The sequence below is a fragment of the Mercurialis annua genome, linkage group LG7, assembly GCF_937616625.2.
Source record: "Mercurialis annua linkage group LG7, ddMerAnnu1.2, whole genome shotgun sequence".
In the NCBI taxonomy this organism is placed as follows: domain Eukaryota; kingdom Viridiplantae; phylum Streptophyta; class Magnoliopsida; order Malpighiales; family Euphorbiaceae; genus Mercurialis; species Mercurialis annua.
Window position 1 is genome coordinate 40,226,542 of NC_065576.1, and position 22,705 is coordinate 40,249,246.

General features: G+C 34.2%; 2 protein-coding genes and 1 long non-coding RNA gene across 8 annotated transcripts; all 3 read right to left on the reverse strand.

Annotated features, from left to right (window-relative positions):
* Nucleotides 1-162: 162 nt before the first annotated feature.
* Nucleotides 163-5,530, reverse strand: LOC126655239 (nuclear transport factor 2). Its single transcript, XM_050349314.2, has 9 exons — nucleotides 5,258-5,530; nucleotides 4,950-5,084; nucleotides 4,241-4,592; nucleotides 3,513-3,769; nucleotides 2,953-3,190; nucleotides 2,404-2,525; nucleotides 2,250-2,318; nucleotides 1,106-1,190; nucleotides 163-498 (listed from the first exon to the last, which is right to left on the reverse strand). Exons 1-9 carry the CDS (start codon nucleotides 5,285-5,287, stop codon nucleotides 338-340), a joined length of 1,449 nt encoding a protein of 482 aa, XP_050205271.1. The 5' UTR covers nucleotides 5,288-5,530; the 3' UTR covers nucleotides 163-337.
* A 4,039-nt stretch (nucleotides 5,531-9,569) lies between these two features.
* On the reverse strand, nucleotides 9,570-11,063 carry LOC126657493 (uncharacterized). Its single transcript, XR_007633349.2, has 2 exons — nucleotides 10,703-11,063; nucleotides 9,570-9,912 (listed from the first exon to the last, which is right to left on the reverse strand). It is a non-coding gene; the product is annotated as an uncharacterized LOC126657493 (long non-coding RNA).
* Nucleotides 11,064-11,551: 488 nt separating this feature from the next.
* On the reverse strand, nucleotides 11,552-21,757 carry LOC126657472 (pre-mRNA-processing factor 39-1). 6 transcript variants are annotated; one of them, XM_050352167.2, is made up of 15 exons: nucleotides 21,620-21,757; nucleotides 21,110-21,231; nucleotides 20,756-21,007; nucleotides 19,379-19,488; nucleotides 18,698-18,927; nucleotides 17,927-18,094; nucleotides 17,155-17,515; nucleotides 16,509-16,652; nucleotides 15,805-15,957; nucleotides 15,566-15,682; nucleotides 14,895-14,975; nucleotides 14,635-14,778; nucleotides 12,823-13,125; nucleotides 12,308-12,415; nucleotides 11,552-11,939 (listed from the first exon to the last, which is right to left on the reverse strand). In XM_050352167.2, exons 2-15 carry the CDS (start codon nucleotides 21,192-21,194, stop codon nucleotides 11,832-11,834), a joined length of 2,364 nt encoding a protein of 787 aa, XP_050208124.1. In that variant the 5' UTR covers nucleotides 21,195-21,231; nucleotides 21,620-21,757; the 3' UTR covers nucleotides 11,552-11,831. The 6 variants fall into 6 exon arrangements, with proteins under 6 accessions (XP_050208124.1, XP_050208123.1, XP_050208122.1 ...); XM_050352166.2 differs by having other exon boundaries at nucleotides 21,098-21,231; XM_050352165.2 differs by having other exon boundaries at nucleotides 11,552-11,936; nucleotides 12,308-12,412; nucleotides 20,756-21,231.
* Nucleotides 21,758-22,705: the final 948 nt, after the last annotated feature.

A 22,705-nucleotide genomic window follows, 5' to 3' on the forward strand; every position in this document is an offset into this window, starting at 1 on the left:
CGATGTGCGCAGAGAGAGCAAGCAGTGTCCGGGAGATGCAAATTTTAAAACTAAAGAGGATTGTATAGCCTATAAAAATCTCCCGCCTGAATTGCATATAAAACCATTCAAGGGGATCTCAAATGCAGCTATACCCATCAGAAACAACAAAAACAATAAACGTTTATCTCTAACACTCCATCTGTAATAGCACACCTCAAAAAAGTACACGTCGAAAGAAAGACATTTGATTGGGAAATCAATCACTCAAAAAACTTGTTACAATTGTTCTAGATCAAAAACCTGGATGTAAGCCTGAGCGCTTCCGGCTGGAACACACTGGTTATTAGCCTTTCTCCTATCGTGAAGCCCGCTGCTGATAGAAACCATTACCTCTGGGTCTAGAGTAGTCACCGCCATCTTGATTGCTTCCCCTGCCCCCCACAGGGCGGGAACCAAATCGCCCTCTTGGTGCATCTGCTAGATAACTGCCTCGGCCTCTTCCTCTTCCACCTCGAACTGATTAAACAGCAAAGCACAATTTAGGCGAACAATTTTTATTTTTTTTTTCATTTTACAATCATCTAAAGCTTCCAGTGTTCAAAACATAATTGCACACCCACAAAAAAGAAAGATTCAGCAGGTGAGTTTTGATTGCACGAATCATACATTATGAAAGTAAAATGGCAATTACACAAGTAACTATTGCTATCTACTACTACCACAAATAACTATTCAAAAAAAACAATCTACTATTACCACTGTATATAATGCAATATATTCTTAGCACGGACTCTAATTACTATGAATAACTAGATCATGCATCTAATTTAAAACATCAAAGCTCATACAACCAGAACATGCATCAATATCAAAACACGAAGCTACATCCATAGATAAGCCTATAAAGCTAGGAAATCATGATTGCTCTGTGCTTCACATAGTTTATGGGTAAATTATTCATCCACGAGAGAGCATATTTCTTAGATGGGAACAACTTCACTAGTGCAAGTAACAGAATAACCAAACACTTCAAAAACACTATAGCTCTCAGAAAAGAAAGATAGTAATGAGATCAAAAATGAAAGTACATCTAAATAATAGAATGCATTAATGACTAAACTACCTCCTCCACCTCGAGAAGCAATGCCAGTGTTTGGCCTTCGCTCCTCAATGTAGACCTGCCTTCCAGCCAGCTGTATCGGAGATGCCTAAAGGAAAGACAAGATTAGGTCAGAATGATATATGCCCACAACACTTCATTCAGAAAATGCTTCAAAAATGGGAAATAAATGTGTACGCTTGTATCAACATTAGAAAAATAAACTATTTTATAATTTGAAATTTGTCCATTTGTTTAGCTTTAATAATAGTGAATTATGGATGCATTGAATAATACAGAAGTCCTAATCGTATAACTAGAAGTACAAAGCCAACAACATATTTTCATTAAATTTTTAAAGTGCATTAACATAAATTTAAATTCCATTGTTTGTTTTTTCATCTTCAGAAGCTTAAATGGATGGACCAATTCTCTATGTTTGAAACACTACTAATACTTAAGGTGGCATCATTTGAAAGCACTGTAGCAAATTGCCACAAATAGCAATTTCAGTGATTAATTAAAAGTAAAACAACAAAGGTTGGAGTCTAGGCAATGACAAAAAAAAAAGAATAGTGAAGGCTAAAAAACAAGCATAAGTTACAATATACCAATGTTGTCAAAACCGACCCGGTGCTTGAACCGGTGACAGTAAAGGGTCAAGGGTCTAAGGTTCAACCAGGGTTCAACCAGGGTTCAACCAGGGTTCAACCAGAGTTCAACCCATGTTATGGGAAAATAAAATTATAACCATTTATAATATAATAAGAAATATAGACAAGCATTCAGTTGAGCTTGGTGGTTTAGTGTGCAGCTCCTTTATCTCAAGAGATGCTGGGTTCGATCCTCAGCATCCTCATTTAATTTCTTTGATTATTAATAAGGATATTGAGCTGGTTCCTTTATTATTAATCAAACTGAATCCGGATCTTCTGGTTAATGGCTCTAACTGGATGGTTACCCGGCCGATTTGATATAAAACCGGCGGGTTTCTAATTATAAGGGATTTAGGTGCAACCCGAACCGGTGATCTGGCCGGTTTGCGGGTTTTTCAATTGAACCGGTTTGGGTTTGACAACAACGCAATATACAGCAGTCAGGTGCATTATATATATTTAGAAAACATATATTAAGCGAAAAATAAAACTTAAAGAAAACTTATCAAAACCTGGACTGCATTTTGAACACTCGCAAGGTCTTCAAACTCAACGAAAGCATAGCAAACGCCAATAACATCCTGTGCGAATAAAATGCATTTCAGCTAATTTCAAGTTTGTACAAGTAAGATTCGTACTTAGGAAGAAAAGGAGAAATAGATTTACCTTCCGATTCCTTACAAACACACCATCAGGCTTGATTCTGCCAAAGTTCCTAAATACCTCATCAAGTTCGGCAGCAGTGATATCAGATGGCAAGTTTCTAACATAGACAGATTTTGGTTCACCTGAAAAAAAGGATTATGTTAATTGCAATGATTATATCTTCCCTCAAGTGTCAGGCAATACAAATAACAAGTTTTAAACTAGGTAAAATCATTTATGAGCTGCTTAGGGGTGGAGGAGAAGGGGGTTAACCGAAAAGACAGTGAGAGATTAGTTGAATAAAAAAGTATTTTTTGGAATGAAGTAGTTGTCTAATGTTTACATAGTGCCAAAACTATTTGAAAAGGAATCCATGCATTCAAAAGATGGCTCATATTTGACCTTGTCCATTGACTAAATCCAAAATATCAGCCATATTACTTTATGAAAAGCTCAGCAAATAAAAATTCCAACAAAAAATAGACAGGTAGAATGCAGAACTATAGCAGGAATGCTTTATAAAAACAACAATTAGCATATCTTTAGAGTACTGAAATTTAAGAGCTTGACCTTCATCTAGTCCGAAGTTGTCGTTTGCTTCAAATCCAGAATCAGACAGATTAGACAATCCAGAGTCTGATGGCTGAGGTGTGGATTCCGGTACATGATTCCAATCAGAAGTCGTTGGGAGACTCTTGTTAATAGGTGGATGAGTAGCAGGTGGAAGAGTAGCTGGTGGATGAGTAGCAGGTGAATGAGTCGCAGGTGTATGAGTCGCAACTGATGACTGACCCCTAGCAACCCGTAACTGTCAAATTTACACCAATGCAAAGGAAACAAAAAAAGAAATTAGTTAGTATACCACCAACCTTGCAGCTTTTTAGAAAACAAGAAGAAAAAAGAATTATTGTTCCTGCTCTTGAAATGCTCTGCCTAAAGAATTTAATGCCAAATACTGGCTGCTCATTACCATTCCTCAACCACATTGTATGATCCTATTTCTCTACTTACTTGCCTCTCACGCAAAATTGGAATTCAAGAACAGCTTCAAACTTTTATGAGGATGCAAAAACAGAGGTACGTAAAAGAACCTAGGAAAGCATAAAAGGAATAACAGAATTGGCACGTACAATAGATGCATAAGTTTTCCGTGGAGCATCTTCTGTAGGTTCTTCCCAAGCAACAGCTGGAGAATCTTGCACAACATTCACAACACCTTGAAATGAAGTAGGTGTCTCCTCAACAGGAGTTTCTTCAACTACGACTTCAGTCTCAAAATCTTGCTGCAACTGTTGTTCTGGGAGACTGTACTTGTCCACTGGATCATCTTCTATATGCACTGAGTCCACATACTCCCTAGCTTCTTCTTCCAAAGCATAGTCGGAAACTACAAATTCAAAGGTTTAAACAAAATAAAAATCGTAGTCCTATAATCAAATCAATCATTAATATCATATGCAAAGTATGGCAAAAACAATAACATTCATTCAGAAGCTACTTTATAGCCGCATACTTAAATAAATTTGGTCTACTACGTCTTTTTTTGTATCAGCAGTTCAAAAATTAAGAATTGGCTCCCAGTCCCACCATAGCCCTTTTACCATTTGATTGTAGGCCCAAAGGCGTGCGCACATAGAGCGCAAATACTTATATCTATAAGCAACAGCAAAAATAGAAAACAGGAACACAATGCAGCTGACTATCAAACAAAGCACGTCACTTCACCAAGCTAGCAGCATGACAATGGCTTTTGTGCCTTCTTCTCATAAGTACGAACAAAACCATATTATAGAGCCTTAATTTAAAAATAATGACCTAATCATATGATCTCCCAATCGCACAGCAGTCAATTCATTACCTGGAGGCTCTAGAAGATTGCTAGAAGCATTCAATTGTGTGTCATGAATGTCCTCAGATGATATCCCAGCTGAATGTTGCTGGTATACATTTTCAGATGAGACAGGAAGCTGATGCTGCTGGTAAATACTTTCCTCGTCAATAAACTGGAAGATATCATTAAGAACAAAGTAGCCCTTCTCCTGAGGAGCCAAGAAAAAGCTCTGCACAAAACTCCTCCTGCCACCGACATCCTTGTTTTTAATAGATCCAGAAACCATCACCGTAAGACCTCCATTCCATGACTCGAGCGAATTAATGGTCTTGATCTCAATTGCAGTAAAAGCTAAAGAAGTGACAAGAGTGTGGATTTGCTGGATAGAAACAATAATAATAAGTTAATTAACTAGAAAAACAACCAAAATACCGCTCAAGACCGCACCCACCAAAGAACCCGAAATCAAAATGCCCAAATACAGGTTCCACAGTTATTAATTCGCAAATAAGAAGCGACATCAAATCATATTGATATGTAATTATACTAAATATATCGACAGCAAACACTTAAAAAAGACATGCCAAAGATAAAATAACAATCAAAGATTCAGACAGTTCAGTAACTACAAAAGAATTCGATCAATTTATGAATCACAAACAACAACCAAAACACAATTATAATAAAAATTAGCATATGAGCATCATTTCATCAAAAAAATTCAAAAAAAAAATACCAGCATTGAAGAAGCAGATTGGGTGGAATCGCCATCAATACGAATCATAGAACTGGAATCATCATAAAACTGATGAACAAGATCAGGATGCTGTTGAAACACCTGATAATACTGCGCTACAAAATACGATCCCACCTATCCAAACAACACAAAAACACATTAAAGTTCACATCTTTTCAAAATTTATCATCAAAACAAACAAAAACACACTAAAGATTTTACATCTTTTTCAAAAGTTATCGTCAATTCAAACAAAAACACACTAAAATTTATCATCAATACAAACAAAAACCAAGAACATTAATTACCCGATCAGCACCCGGGTATGAACTCGCCATTATTACCAAACAAAAACAGAAAAGATTGAATCTTTTTTTCTTGTGGAGATCTGATGATGATGATGAATAGTAATTTTTTCCTCAAAACCCAAAATTTTAGGGTTTATATAAGTGTTTGGATGTTTACTCTTTAGAGTGTTAAATGAAAATGTTATTTTTTTTCTTTGTAAAGATTTGCTAAACCCAGAAGAAGAAAGAAGAATCCTCAGATATATAATAGGAATAGGATTAAACTGTTACCAAAAAAAACGTTTCTTTTTTCTTTTTAAAGAGATTTTTTTTGTAGATTTAATTTTTATAGATCTGCGGAAATGAAATTAAGAACAAAAAATTACTAATGTAGTGTATTATTATGATTTGCTAATTGAAAGTAAAAAGAGTAATAGGGATTAGCTGCATGTAATCATAGCTGTACACGTGTCAGTATTAGATTTAGAATCAAAACCTAAATGTATATATTACTAGAATTTTGTCTGAGGTAAATTGGTAAAGTGTGTTTAGCTCAAATAGGAAAATTAATGAATTAATTCCAAATTAGCTAGAATACTAGAATTGTAAAAAAAAACTCCAACTATGAGAATTAATTTAAAGAATTACTTTATAAGAATTTTTAATCTTTAATCTTTCTGTGTTTACGCATTAAAATAATGTCATTTCATTTTAAATTTTCACATTATTTTCTGAATAAACAAGTGGAATTTTGTGGGATAAAGTTTATAGTGAAATTGTCCTTTGTAGTTTCTTAAAGGGATAAACATCCAACGGTTGAGATTGGGTTATGATGTTATTGTAGCTCTGTTTTAAGAATAAGAACTGAACCGACCAGCCGATTCGAGCGAGAGCCGAAAGTCAGTCTGGATGGGTTCTTTCTTAAAAATAAAAAATACTGTAAAACCTTTTTGAATAGAAATCAGTTAAAACTAAAAGTTATTAAACCGTAAAAATTATATAATTTTTTTATATTCTATTTAGAACACAGATTCGGTTTTTAACACTGATCGTATGAATTGTATCATAGTGAGTGCAGCTGAATGTAGGATAGAAGTGGGCATTTACAAAGTACAAACTACTTTTGTAGTGAAGAGCAGAGATTGGAAAGGAAAAAAGAGAGAGTAAGCTATAAATAGAAGTGTTTACCAAAACAAAAGGAAGTGGACTCATTCCAAGAACTCAGGGTTATCTTTGGAACGCTTTCTGATTTAATTAGGCAACAAAATGAAGCACTTTTATTGTTACGACAGAGACTGTAACCTTTCAAGTACCAAATCAAAATGGAAGTTTGGTGCAAAAATTCTCATTAATTTTATTTTGTGAAATGGGCTATCAAAAAAGTAACCTGGTGTTTTCAAGAGGAAATTACACCCTATATCTCAATTTCTATAAAAGTATACATTAGCGACTCAAAAAAATGTTATGTGCAGAAATCTCTCATTTTATTTTTTGTCTTTTCATTTATACCTCAAAATATTTTTATTCCTTTTTTATCCCTGTTATCCTCAAGCCAAGGCAAAGATCCAACATTCAAGCTCTACCACTGTCGCTAACCATATCCCATGCTCCGACGACCGTCCATGACTTCCGTTTATGCTCCGACGACCACCGATGACTGCCGCAACCGAAAACCTTCCGTCTAATCTCAATCAAGCTCCTTCTCGATTAGGCCAAATCGATTAGATCTATAACATTCCAGAAAATGAGGAACAATCATTGTTTGGATTTTCTGAAAAGGCAAGCCTCCAATCTCTTTTCAATTTTTTTTTTGATGAGTCTTTTGGTTTTGTTATTAATTTTCTGATTTGTTTCCTCTCCTTTTTTCTGTTTGGGTGTTACTGGAAATAAATCTGAAAATATAGATTGATAGTTTTGTATGCATAATACAGGAATAGTAGAGGGTTTTAGTTAGATGATAAGATCTTTTGATAGTATTTTTGTTGATATTCAATCCTTCTCATGATAATCTTTGGATTCCAGTCCATGTTATAAGCAAATTCTGAAGTTGTGTGGTAATGTGTTCTCATAGCATTAGGAAGCTAATAAAGGATGGGAGCATCAAAATGAGAAATCGGGTATAACGTGAAAGCGGCCAACCGTTGGTTGGATAAAACTCAACTCGGATGCGGGGAAAGCTTCTGATGGTTTGGGTTGTCTTGGGAGTATTATCTGAAATGCAGATGGGAATATGATGGATGCGGCAGTAAGCTGATTGAAAACTGTATTGATATAATTTCTGCCAAAGAAGAAGCTATGATGTTGGGACTGCAACTTGCCAAGGATTGTGGTTGTTCAAAGTTAATTGTGAAGAGTGGCAATGCCTAACTTATTTTTGCTTTGAATTATGAAGCGAACTGTTTAAATGAGTTAGACGATCTTATTAAGGAACTGCATATTTTAGCGAGGAGTTTCGATCAAGTTCTTTGGTGTTTTACTCACAGAGAAGCAAACCAGATAGCCCATGAATTGGATGCAATAACGGAGTCGAAGACGAGTAGAATCTGGTATGAAGAGCATCCTGCATTTTTAGATCCAATCTGGAAAAGAGATAAGATGGTTATGAGTAGTGAAGGGTACTGCTGGTTTGGATCTTAGTTGTTTGCTGTTTTAGTGTTTCTTTGAAAAAACAAAAAAAAATCAACTTGTTATGACCGGTAAAGACAATCTTACTAATTATAAATATGCAAATGTCAGATGTTTGTTTAAATTAACCTTATATCTTTATCATTTGTATTTTATTCTTTTTTTGGTGTAAATTTTGTTCTAATAGATTTATGATTTCTTTTAAAGTTAAGTGGGTGTTTGTTTGTTTATTGGTTTTACTTTTCTAAATCTATTAAATTTATCTTTTTGACCATGTTTTATAAAGGCCAATAAGTGTCAGTTTTGACTTTTTTTTTTAAATTCTCTTTAATCTATTGATTGTTTTTTGTAATATGACTAATTTATAATATAAACTAAATGTCAATTTAAAATCAACTACAAATCAACTGAAAATCAACCAAATGTCAACCAAATATGAAAAGTTTTATTTTTTATTTTTCTTTCGCACTCCATTTTTAGACAATTATTACCATTTTCCCCTTTTTAATGTTGACAAACGTTGATTTCTACTGTTTTGACGGGTTTGTTTTATTCTGTTGAAATTCTTATTTTATAATTTTTTAAATTTTAAAGATCAAACAAATGTCAATAAAAGATCAATTAAATATCAACTAAAAATCAACTACATGTCAACTATAAATCAACCAAACGTCAACTAAAATTCAACTACATGTCAACCATAAATCAACCGAATGTCAACCAAATATTTTCATTATCTTTGGCAAAATTTATTTATTTAAATATTAGTTATTATAATTTGTTATCACTTACATATAAATTTAAAATCAAGTTAAATTTGATCTCTACATGTAAAATGCCATCTGCAGTGGTCGGTCAATAGTTGTGGTAAAGTACTAAAAAAATTAAATAAAATATCATTTTGCTCTCAGTGGGATTCGAATTCAAAAATTCTTCTGTGACACATTTTAAAACTATTATTATCTATTTTTTCATTTCTTAATGTTGACAAGTGACGATTTTACTGTTTTGACGAGTTCGCTTAAATTTGTTGAAGCCGTTATTTTAAATTTTTACCAATTTGTAAAGATCAATTAAATGTCAACTATAAATCAACTAAATGTCAACCGTAAATCAACTGGATGTCAACTTAATATCTACCGAAGATCAACCAAATATTTTTATTGTCTTTAACGAAATTTATTTATTAAAATATTAGTTATTGAAATTTCTTACCAATTTCATTTAAATTTAAAACTAAAATAAATTTAATATCTACATGTAAAATATCAACTGCGATGTTCGGTCAACAGTTGTGGTAAAATATTAAAAAAATTAAATAAAAAATAATTTTACTCTTAGTGAGATTCGAATCCAAAACTTTTGCCACGACACATTTTTAAACTGTTATTATCATTTTTTTCACTTCTTAATATTGACAAGTGACGATTTCCACTGTTTTGACGAATTCACTTTAATTTGTTATAACTATTATTATATAAGTTTACCAATTTTAAAGATCAACCAAATTCAACGGAAGATCAACTAAATGTCAACTGAATATTAACCATATATTTTATGTTTTAAATATTATATTAATTTTTAGTACATTTGAATTCTTTTGTGTTTATAGATTAACTAAATGTCAACTAAAGATTAATCAAACAGATATCAACTAAAGATTAATCAAACAAATATCAACTAAAGATTAATCAAATGTCAATTAAAGATTAACTAAATATCAACCGAAAATCAACCATATGTTTTTATTATTTTTGACAAAACAGAGAACATGAACCAAAACATATAATCCAATATTTTAAAAATCAATAACACAACCAGCAAGAGTTGATTCTCAATATTCACCCTGAATATACATGGCAGTATGCCATAATCAAGATTGGAACGGAATCCATCTTGAAATGCTACAGAGTTATTATATGGTATAACCAAATAATATTTCTGAAAAAACTTGGGGTTTAACCCATCAGGAACGGGAGCCTTGTCTTGATGCATATTAGAGACCACAACTTTTCTTCTTCTGGATCAATATTCCTCAGTGACATGAAATTCTGCTCCAGGATAACATTTTTATTCACACACTCAATAAAAAAATCACCAATAGAGGTATTAGAACTAAACAAATTCAAAACAGAGTTAAGCATCAAGTTACTTAAATTTCCATTAATAACATGCCAAACAATGATAGGAATAATAGTGACTCAAAATTTCCACCAGCCAATTGTATTTTCAACATCAAATCCAAAACCTTTTTGAAAATTTCCAGTTTTATGTATTTCAACAAGCTTCCTTCCTAAGACGGACCACCACAAGCAAACGATTTAGTCCTACAAGTATAAAGTGATAATACAACAATAAGCCAATTAAAGTTTTGCCATCCACCTTATTGCCTTTAGATGCACCAAATTCAATAAATTCCATGATGATATATGTTACACTTAGATAATCAGACAGATATATAACATAGGTTAGTTGATAAGCAAAATCCAATACAATAAGAAAAGAATCAGCTTAGACTATTCTCGCAATAAACAACAAGCACATATACACATCATTTAACCTGTATAATTCCAAATATCTTTTTACAATGTTAGTCAACAACAAAAAATTTATGAAAAACTAGAGTTAACCCAGATCACAAATTGTGTCAACATTGATAACTACTAAGAAAATTAAAATGCATTAAGAATTCAAAAGGACTGGTAAAGATTCATTTTTTCAAACAAAAGCTTACTAGATCATAAATGTCAATAAAAAATACGTTGAATCTAAAGGCTAAAGCAAAAGTTAAAAAAAAATGAAAAGAAAAATGAAAAATAATAAAAAATGAATTATTATTACCTTTCTGATAGTGTGAGCGAGAGGCACCAACGATGCCAGGACCAACATTGATGAAAAACGATTGAACGGAGGAGCAGTGGAACGACGAAGTGGATGGACAAAGGTTTGGCGGAACGCGCGGAACAAAAGACAATAGAGTAGAGGAGCGAAGGACATCGGAGCAGAGAAAGGAAGGATAGTAGAGCAGAGGAATGGAGATCGCCGCCGCCGCTTCTAGGAGATCGTCGTTGCCGTTTCTAGAAGATTGTCGCCGCCTCTTGAATGAGATGATGAAGCCGGCAATATTTACAGATCTTGTAAATGTGGATTCTTAAAGAAGGGTAATTTTGTCCTATTTTTAGTGAAAACCTCTGTGTTTGGTGATTTTATGTATTTACGAAAACTATTTTTTTATTATGAGAGATTTTTGCATTTATTTATTAGCTGATGTATTTATGAAAGGAAGGGGACCATTTAGGTTATTTGTGTGCTTGACCCTGTTTTCAACCAAATACAATTCAAGTTTTACCTGAATCTGATAAAACTCGAACTCTAATAGATCCAGACCCAATGAGATATGAACCAAAACTGACCTGAATTTGTATTAACTAGACAGAAACTCGAATTTGATAGTACCGAAAATTACCTAAAATAAAACCAATAAAATCTGAAGCCGATAAATTTAAACCTAAGTTGATAAAAACCAAATTAACCCACCCCAAAACAATCAAAGCGAACCGTCCCAGCCTCGTCATTTGGGGTCTCTAAGTGGAAGCTTAACAGCCAGGCAAGTCAAAAAGAAAATACAATAAATCATAACAGAAAAACAAAAAAAAAGGCAATAGTAGATGATTTGATAAGCTAAAGAGATTTCAAACTAAATCTTTTTTTCCCACATTATCATTTCAGTATCAATATATAAACTCCAGGCTACCTTATGAAAAAACTGTTGAAAACTAACACTAAAAATACATCAAAAATAGAAAGAAAAAAATTGTTAAGACTAACTACAATGCCGCTATAGTGACTAGAGAAAATAAATAGCTTGTTCCTTCATCCCCCACCTCCATTCATTCATTTCTGCTACACCATACCCTTGTGTTCCATACAAAACCATGGAAATCGTTGATGACCGGAAAAGTCCTGCCAGCTAGTAGTAACTCCCACAATAGGGCTGAGGAACAGCAGCTGGCTGCTGTGCTGGAGCCAATGCCGCTGTTGCAGCAGGTTGTGCATAACTTTGTTGAGGGAAAGCCTGCTAAAAATTTAACAAGAACATCAGCACGGGAAAAGGAAGACGAAGAAAATTTTAATAATGCCGTGATTTGAACTAAAAGAAGAACAAGAAAATACGCTCAACGATATACAGAATTTTGCTCATAGTTATATCCGAGTCAAAATGGAAAGTAGAAAACGCCGCTAATAGACAATTTTCATGTAATATTCGCAGGACCACAAGTCCAAAATTAGGAGTGTTGTTGCTTGCAAAGGTTCCTTCCAAAATTAATGCAAGCAATGAGCAGCGAAAAGAACGTGAATGCATAGCATAACCACTGGTGGAATCCAATAAGGAAAACACCATATGTGCAAAGAGATCAAACAGAAGCAAATTTGACAATTTGGTACCTGGGTAGGATAGGTTGGAGGATAAGCACCATATGTAGCTGTTTGTGCAGCAGAAGTGGGCACTTGTGGAGTAGTATAGCTGTTTGCATAACCACCATATGCAGCCTGCTAAAAGATATCCCAACACTCACAAAATCATAATCAAGTTGTTTGTAATCTTTGAAAAAATAGACACTAATAATTGATGATGTACATCGACAACTGAAAGAGAATCAAACATACTATCATCCTTATTCTTTAAATGGACCTATAAAACTGTTTAGAAACACAAAAGTGCAAATGCTACATAACATTGTAACAGTTTGGCTTGTAGTTGAGAGAGTATTTTTTTTGTTTAAAAAAGAGAGAAGGATGTTAATTTCTATGTGAAAATAAGGGTCTACGATCTGCACTACTGAATTTAGTTGATCTGGATACACAACAAAAAGATGACCAGAGATATACTGATTCCAAAAATAATAGCACCTTTGATGAATTCTACTAGTTTAAAAGCATAAACTTCTAGAAGTAATCACCTGTTGTTGGCCATAGCCAGGAGTCCACTGTTGTCCTTGTGTAGCTGGTGGCCAAGCTTGAGACTGCACACCATAACCTGCTGCCCACTGATTTTGTGCACTTGGAGGATAAGCACCAATAAGGGACTGTGCAGGTGAACTATCATCACCATAAGGTTTTGCTAATTTTGTCTTATCTGAAGTTAGGTAATCCTCTGCATGGCGCTTCTTTAACTCTGACTTGCTTCTATGAGGTAGAAAGAGCTTTGCATGCCGATCATCGGCCTTCTTAATAGATTGTGCATCCCCAAACATACCCAAAAACTGTAAAAATAAATAGATCTAAATGTAAAACAAATAAGAAAATAACTGTGAAAAGAATTATAAAAGTTAAGTTAACCATTCAGCCGCGGGTACCTTTGAGGGTAGTCATCAATGTTGTTAAACCCGACCCAGTGATAGAAACGTTGACAGTAGAGGGTCAAGGTTTTAAGGTTCAACCGGGGTCCCAACGGAATTTAATTCGTATTATAAAAATATATCAAATACTATGTATAATGAAATTTACAATAATGACTGCAAGAACCAGTCATAATATATATGTATATATATCATATAAGCAGAAATGCAGACAGGTAACTCAAAATAGATTGATGATTACTTAGACGTGCAATCAGCATATCTCATTTAGCCGAGCTCGATCCCAGGCAACAACACTTAGTTTCTCTCTTTCATTAATAAGGACACTGCAGGTTTCTTGATTACTTGGTCGAGCCGGATCCAGGTTTACCTGTTTAATTGTTCTAAATAAATGGTTACCCGGCCAGTTTGATAAGAAAACAACGGTTTTCTGATCAGACGGCTATTAGTGCAGCCCAAACCAGTGATCTGACCTGTTTCAGTTTTTCCCGGTCGAACCGGCCGGTCCAGTTCGGGTTTGACAACAATGGTAGCCATTATATGAGTATTAAAATCCATCTAAAGATAGACTATAGCATGACATAGCATGTGCACACCACACAGAACAGACAATCTCCAGCATACTGACCTAAGATTTAATTTGTCAGAAGACCCAAAATTTTGAACTTTGGAGGTCCGAGTCAGTATAAGATTTATTAAATTAAGTTGGTTCAAACAGGCCAGCTGCAAATATAAAATGCAGATAATAGAGCATATAGCTGGATGGAAGAAAATCTAGACTGAAACTGATTTTAAGTTATTAACATAAAAGTCGGTATAGAAAAAAAAAGGTTTAATGTCTTAAAAAACCCTGACCTTTCATCCCCTTTTCAATCCTACCCTGACGTTGCAAATCTGTCAATTTTACCCTATTTTGCATTTTTTTCATTTCAATTGTACCCTAAAGCATAAAATTGACCTTTTTTAATTTGGGAGAAATTCTCTAAATTGACTCTTTTTGCATTAAATTAACTTTTTATATTAAATTGACCATTTTTAAAAAAACTTATTGAATTTTTTTCAAATAAATAAAGGTCAATTTTATGCTTCAGGGTACAATTGAAATGAAAAAATGCAAATTGGGGTAAAATTGACAATTTTTCAACGTCATGGTAGGATTGAAAAGGGGATGAAAGGTCGGGGTTTTTTAAGGCATTAAGCCAAAAAAAAATCAGACTGTCTTGCCCAATACAGTTTAAAGCTTTTGGAGCAGCAAAGGGAGGAGAGTGGTAATTATGGCAGAAAAAGATTTTGAACTGTAATATTTACCAACTAACCTGCAAAGTCTATTCGAGCCAATAAGCAGATGCAGAACCAAAAGATGAGATTAGTCTTTTTGGTAATTCAAGCAAAGGGATTAAAAAGATCAATTACCTCTAAGAAAATGCAGGATAGTTCTTCTCTATCAGCAGCACTTGCAAAGCTATCTGTGTTGGATGCGATGAACTTCTCCACTAAAGAATCTAAATAATCAATTCGCTTTGGTTGTGACTGAATTGATTCAAGATGTATGAAGGCCTGCATAAGAAATATTAAGAAAAAAAATAAGGGAAAAAATTAGCTGCAAGAAGCATGATAAAAAACGGCTTCGGACATTTTCGCAATGTCCAAAGTCCAGAAGAAAGAGAGAGTACCTCAAGAAGTGGTTTTGATAATTGGACATTCTCAAGTGCTTCAACTAGAATTTCTCTAGCCTTATCCAAATTGCCAGAAACCTATAAACAAGATAGAAAAGAAAGGCGAATTAGCGCCGAAATTAAAATCTCAAAACCTTCAATTTGTTGACAGAAAGCATCAAGCATCACGGCCCTTGGACAGTAAAACAAGAAAGCATACAAAATCAGTTTCAAAGAATTAATAAAATCAAGAACTTGTTTAAGTTGCTAGATACAGGATAAATCCTTCTTCAACCCACCTAAATTCCCCTATGCACACACACACCAAAAATAAAGGTATTACTAAACATACTATGTATTTAATGGGACACAAGCCACTTTAAAAATATATAAGGAAAAAAATAATTAGAGAAGCAGCAAACTAAGACTTCAGAAAAGAAAAGAAAAAATGATTAAACCTTATATAATTAAATTGTTTCTCAGTAGTTTAACTATTTCATAGAGTATTTTATCTGATTTTCAATTCAGAAAAGGATGCATAGGGATTGATAAACATGTGTAAAAAAAAAAGATGGACAACATCCAAAATTTATCTGAAGTGACCAATATAGATCCAGTTTAAGGTTGCTCCTCCACCATAATAAACATGTAAAATATAGAAAAGGCTGCATAGGCCGAACCCAACCTACCAAATACAAAAATCGGGAATATTGTGCATATAGCATTGGTAACACCTGAGAATGCTCTTTTCCTTTTTCGATAGCTGTGGCCTGCTCATATAAAGAGCAAGCATCATTGAGGTTTCCCTGCAAGTGAATTAAATTTAGTTAAACAAACTGCAATCCATGGAAAAACTAATAAGTTAGATTTCAAGAAAAGATTCATGTCTCCATTTTTCACATTTACGAACTTGCTGACATTATCTTACCAGCCTATATTCCATGTTTGCATGCTTAACAACTGCTTCAAGAAGACCAGGTGCAGTTTCAGTGTGTAAAAGTTGGTATGCAGCTCGGGCACCTGGTATGTCTCCATTCTGCTCTCTAAAACGGGCAGCAAAAAGGTGAATCTCTGGCTGTCTCTGTAAAAAATTAGGAATAAACAAAGAAATCAACTGTGAGATCATTACACTAAAAGAAAAATAGAAAACGTTACTGCATCCATATTTCCTCAATTAAATATCAAGCAAGATGTCAACGATGATGATACAAGAAATAGATTAACCTGTAAACCCACTATACACCTCAAAGAGCAAGGAAAAGCCATAGTTAGAGCATAAGACTTTCATGATGCATTGGTTTGCAAGTGAACTCGCTAACTAGCATTATCGGTAGTCACTTAAACTCACATGTCAAAAGTTTTCGCAATGATGAAAGAATTTTTCTTTCCAATTGAATTAAACTTCAACAAAGCCTCGTAAAGTATTTTTAAAATAATAAATTCTAAATTAACCTAATGTGTGAAACAATTGTGAACTTAGCAAGATGAACTGAACTTACTCCAACTTCAAATAGCCTTCAATAAAAACACAACTACTTCGTATTTAAATTACTAATTACAACTGGGCTATTGAAGTTATATGAACAATCCAATTACATATCGGAACTGTAATCCACACGTGAATTTTCTTACCTTGACAAATACCTGAGTTGAACGAGCAAGTGCATTGTTAGCAAGATCCATGCTCCCACAAACTTCCATGCATAAGACATACCGTACCCAATACTCGGGATAATTGGCACAAGCAATTAGGCATCGTTCATATAACTTGACCACCTGATTCAGAAAAATATAACATCATAGACTGGAAAGCAGTAGGGAACCCATCAATTAAATAGCAAAAGGGAGAACAAAAATCACAAAGGAAAATCACAAAGGAGATATGCACAAGTACTCCATTGGGGAACAGAAAGGCCCCTCAAATACGAAAGGAGGGACCCTCCTAGCCTGATAGATAGATGGTTAGGAACACAAGAAGATACCTGCATGCATAACATATGAATTTTAAGAAAAAATATAACCTCAACACATACATGAACCTAGAATGTCCACTAACAAATGAGAGTTTGAAATACTTAGCCTTATAGAAACCAAATCGAAGGCCCATGCTTTAGTCTCAGTTCAATTTCCCGTTTAAAAAGTAGCTTCATCCAACGTTTAGCCATTAAAGCATATGATGCAGCAGATATTATTTAACTGTAAGTCAATGTATATCAAGGACAACTAAACTAAGGAACCGCGAAATAGACAGGAAAAGACAACAAACAAAACCAAATACCTTGTCCAAATCTTCTCTTTCTATAAAATCCAAATAGTTGTGCCAATTTTCAAGCTCGGCAACATTGAGAGGCCGCACATGAAAGTAGGGCCTCCTAATAGCATTTTCAAAATCACATATCTTTGAATCAAACTCTTTAGCTTTCTTATATATCTCTTCTCTACTGGCAATGTACTTCTCCAACTCTTCTGCTTCTGTTAATCCAGAAACTACAGGTTCAGAAGATTGTTCACTAGCATGATAAACTTCTCCCTCATTTTCTTGGTTACCGCCCCCTGAAGCAGCAGGCACCGCGACAACAGCAGCTTCCTCGGTTGTTCTTAATTCTGACAAAGTGTGACTTGCGGCAAAATCCTTAAACCTGCAAGAGACAAAAAAAATGTAAGTTATAAAAAAATGTCTAATGAACCATTACGCACATTAATTTTTTTATATTAAATTACAGCGAGAACCAGAGCAACTGTTTATAATTTTATAAACAAGCAAACAACAAAATGGAGACACCAAACAGATAAATTATTAAATAAGTGAACAGGTGAAATGAAAAACACCAAAGCAACCATATAACATTTGCAGTATCATCCCTGGCACCTTTTTATTACTACAACCTCTAAAAAGGTATGAACAGATCCAGCAACTTGCAAAAACAATTCACATATTTACAGTAAACAATACATGTGCCCTTTCTTCATAAAACATTGAGCTTTAATAAGTATTAAAAGCAACATGTTTACAAAGTCCAAGAAAATTTGTTTTGAAAGAAGACCCTTACCTATTGAAATAATCATCCAACCGCTTATTGGGAATCTCTAATATCCTCGTGTAAATTGTGGCGACATGGCTCCATTCTCCACGCGCTTCTTCATATTCTATGTACTTGTCCCAGAGAGGGCATGACAAATAATCTGTTCCAACATATGCTAATCCTCTCTCAAAAAGCCTGATACAAAAGAAAACATGCTTAGGACATTAGCATAAACACAAACCCAGTTAATGTTGACACATCCATAAAGGGAGACACCGGCAGAAATGTTGAAGGAGAAGGAACAATTCACTCTAACAGCACGACACTTCCAAATGCTGCATTTACCTTCCTTATAAAACCATATTATGTCTGAAATGGAGCAGTGAATGAGGCCATCTTAGCCCTAATTGGACGAGATCCTCCCAGCAGCATTTTGCATATTGAGTCACCTCCGAATGTCAAAGTTAAATAAAGCGATATTCAAATAAATTATTTTACTATGACACAAACCATTGGAAAAGGAAAGATGTATAATGACACCAGGAAAACAGATTTGACATCCTAAAAGAAATTTGGAACAGCTACCCATAGAGTAGCATCAAAACCAAAGGTTTGCACATCAGAAAATGCATTCTAAAGCATTCCCATCACACCTTTCGCCAAAATGTGAGCCACTGTTGCAGGCATACTGAAATCATGTTAGAGAATAACAAAATCATCACATTCTTGACACGATATCACAATGGTATGATCGCAACGTATTTCAAGACTATCAATGCAAAAATGAAGACCTACTACCTTCTGATGGTGTCTGGATCTTCATATGTGCTTATGGTGAATATGCAATAATGCAACCATATGTCCACTGAATATGTCACCCCCAGAACTGCCCGTTCATATACCTCCACTACTTTGTCCATTGAACCAACACGTGCCTCATGATCTGCATACTTCTTCCAATAACCATAACACAATGGGAATTCAGCCAAAAAAGCATCATATACTTTTCGAATTTTCAATATTTTGTCCTGCATCAGAGTTATATAAGAATGTTAGAGCCATAAATATTAGGTCCAATGTCCACCAAGTGACACCACAAAGTATACCAATGCATTTTATTAATTTGCAGCCTTGATCTAACTTTGCAGAAAGTTCTCCATTGCAATAACATCAAATCCTCAATCTATCAATATTGGATTTCTCAATTTATTTTTCTTTCCACAAATAACTAAGGTATTAAATATAAAGAATCTTTATTCATATTTAGCTGCATGTGTAATATCATCTTTCTTTTCATCTTAAAGTTGGTTTATCATAGTTATTCAAGTTTCCTGTGTCATACAGATGAGGTCATTTCAAGGATAGCTGACAAAAGAAGTGTATTTTAAAAGTAAACTGCCCCATTTATTAAAATATATTTTTGTCTAAGAATGTTATGCACTTAGGCCCTAGCAGCGCATCACATTTTTTAAGTCATACCCCTGCCATCTTCTCTGTTTCATCGATCAAGGCAGTCCATGCATCAAAGTCCAAGGAATTAGCCTTGACAATACTCCACAATCGCTCTTCTTCAGCTGACATTGGTGCCTCTACAGAGAACAGGGAAAAAATAAAATAAAACACTCTTGAGCATATACATTTCTAACAGGAAATACAGAGACAAATATCATAAGCTGGTAGCAACAAGCCCCAATACGACAAATTAACATAAGAAATCAGATGAAAAATCATTGCATCAATCTGAGTGTAAAATCCTTGACCCACAATTACAGACTTATTGATACTAGGTTTCTTTAGTTCAAAAAAAATTGATTTTGTAACAAGAAAATTAGCAAGACTAAGACCAAGGTAAGCTAATTCAATCTTTTAAAGAGTACCAATGAGTGACATCCACATTGCACTTGTAGCACATTTTGCATACTTAATGGCCAGTCAAATCATCAATTTCCTTTTAAAGGTAGGAGAAAGAAGTCCTTGGTGGCTCAAAATGCATAAACATGCAAAAATACACTGCTCTCATTCACCAATGTATGAGGTTTCTTGCTAACTAAGGAAAGGGGATGTGAATTAATAATGGCCTCCTCAAACCAGAGTCCACCTCAAATTCAACTAGTCAAATACAAAGCTACACCTACAATTTTTGTCTCGTATTATGCATTAGTTATTTTCAGCTAATTTACTTGTTAAAATTGACTAGCTTAACATTAATATAATTCATATGAGACCTTAAAGAGCCAGCGTACTGGTTAATGAATCTGAAAATCTGCATTCTTCTTAAGGACTTGAGTGCTTCAAAACATGTAGCTAAATAACCAAGAAAGGATAGAAGACATAATTCCTCATAAGGAAAATCGCATCGCAATCTCCTAATTTCATGAATGCTCTAGCAGCCAAAAATTAAAAAAGGACATCACCTAAAGTGTACAATAGACACTGAACAGGAACCAAATTGCATTACCAAGGTCTATTGCATTCATGAACAAGACTCTCTTCTCTCCTTCATATAGAAAGACAATCTCAAGGTTTACAATTTCTAATAGACTTTAAGTGAATATGATTATACCACAACTCCGCCACTGAAATAAAGTATAACTTGCAAAATTCAAAAACAGAAAAATCATAAATAAGACAAGGGAAATGGCCAATATTGCAGGAGCTTGTAGTTGCATTTTTAAACGAGCATGAATTTTATGCCGGGTGGATAAAAAGTAGGCAAGACTGATAAGGAGAAGTAAACAAGACAGCCCACTGTTGATGCAAACTTAATATAGTAATTGAACTAGTAGCTGACTAAATTGGAAGTACAAAATCTATAATTTACACCATATTTCAATTATCACAGTGCAGAAGACATACCTGATTCATGCGCAAACTGTTGCCCAGCAGCAGCTTCTCCAGCAAAATTAGCAGCAGTACCATTCTCAGTCGGTGTTATTCCTGTTTCACTACCGACATTTCCATTTGCAGAAGAATTGTAACCAGCAGACAGTGGTGGCGCCAAAGATGAATTCCCAGCAGCTTCTGCATTCTCACTAGCAGCTCCTGCTTCAACACCTGGCTTAGTCTCATATGTAGCCCCTTGTACAGCCAAACTAGAATCTTCATACACTGCCATATTATATGATGCATCAGTAGAAGCAGCAAAGGCTGCAGTACCCTCAGTGGAATAAACAGTAGAATCAGAAACAACGTTCGCACCAGTATCACTACCGTAAGCAGTTGTAGTAGTATATACAGCTGACGTGTATTCTGTGACTGTAGATGTTTCAGCCACTACCATCTCACTATCTCCCATACTCAATTAAATAAATTCCCTCTCTATATAGTAAAACCTACCGACATGAAAATACAAAATCAGTGATGCAATCCAATAGCCATAGTAAAATACACTACCACCGATAAGTACTATGATTAAGATAAAAACTGAGCAATTGAGGGTAAAACATAAAATGAGAAACAAAAATTGAAAACAATCAATCAATCACTACCCTACAAAGTGACAACTAAGTATATCCATAGCAAAAGTAATTAACAGTAAAACAACATTAATTAACAACAGCAGATCCGAAATTGAACGCAAATTAACTTCAAAATAGCAAAAACTGAAGCATAGTAATGATAATGAATGCTATAAACCCTAGCTAAAAGTTGTAGCGGACTAACCCTAGAAACTGCAATACGTGAATGATACAGGGAGAAAGGGATACGAATAAACAGTACCTGGAGTAGATGAAGCTGCGTCGTTTTAGGTTGCAGAGCGTCGTAGATTTGGCTCTGGCGTCGCCGATACGGTGGAGTTTCTGTTCGAAGTGAAAGAGTTTCGTTTCTTTTTGGTGAATAACGCTAGGAAAGTACAGTACTGTTGAACGCGGGTTTTTATATGCTAAAGAGATTACATCAGGTTGTTTTAGTACTGCAGTTGAATCTGTGCCGTTTAAATTTTGTAAAGTAGTTTGTTTGTGGACCGTTGGATGATTATGTATCATGGCCTTTTCTAATTTCAAATTCCACTTAAATTGTGTGTTTCACTCAGATTTAGTGGTACCCAGCTCTCGCTTTGCTTCGGGTGGGTGTTTTCTTTTTTAGAATAATTCGAGTAATAACTAATTATACTACAAAAAAACTGCTTCATTAATCTATATCTATCTATCTATCTATAACTATCTTATATGTGGGAAGGGGGGGACAGGCAAAATTACCGTAATAGGTTTCATTAACGGTATAATTAATAATTTAAAAGATAAAATTAATAAAAGATTAATTTAAATTACATAGCATAAGAAAAATATACTCGCAGCAACTCTCTTATCTTTGCACAGTTTCAATTTGATCAGGATTCATAAAACACCAAAGCCAATGTTATCAACAATACCGCATGGAGGAAAGGTTATATTAGGATTCTACTTCTAATATAGAACATTCAACTAATATATATATGTCTAATATAATAGTTTGAATAAATTGTGCAGGCGAGGCATGCAACTATTCCAGTTGGTTTTCCGTCCTTTAGCCAAAATCTTAATAATTTAAACACTCAGGTTGGTACCAATAGTATGGAGTTCTTAAGAATGTTTATGCTTTGATAATAGATATTCTCATGTGGTGTTTTTTATATCAACTAGACATTTGTTTTGTGGAAAAAAAAAACTTTCATCATGTAATTAAAAGGTTAACTTTTATTTTATGATAATTTAATTATTGTTTTTATTTTAAGTAACTAAATTTTATTTGGCGACTAAAATATGTATTCTTTGGTTTAAGTTTTTGTTGTAAGCAATCTTTTACGAGCTATGTATTCTACTGATT

Excerpts from the sequence above, each read along its gene's own strand:
- LOC126657472 (XM_050352162.2), bottom strand. The coding sequence starts at position 21,194 with ATGGGAGATAGTGAGATGGTAGTGGCTGAAACATCTACAGTCACAGAA. Across the intron at positions 18,928-19,378 it reads AAACAGAGAAGATGGCAGGG|GACAAAATATTGAAAATTCG; the intron begins GTATGACTTAAA and ends ACTCTGATGCAG. Across the intron at positions 12,416-12,822 it reads CTGGCTATGGCCAACAACAG|CAGGCTGCATATGGTGGTTA; the intron begins GTGATTACTTCT and ends GATATCTTTTAG.
- LOC126655239 (XM_050349314.2), bottom strand. The coding sequence starts at position 5,287 with ATGGCGAGTTCATACCCGGGTGCTGATCGG. Across the intron at positions 3,770-4,240 it reads CAATCTTCTAGAGCCTCCAG|TTTCCGACTATGCTTTGGAA; the intron begins GTAATGAATTGA and ends TTGAATTTGTAG. Across the intron at positions 2,526-2,952 it reads CAACTTCGGACTAGATGAAG|GTGAACCAAAATCTGTCTAT; the intron begins GTCAAGCTCTTA and ends CCTTTTTTTCAG.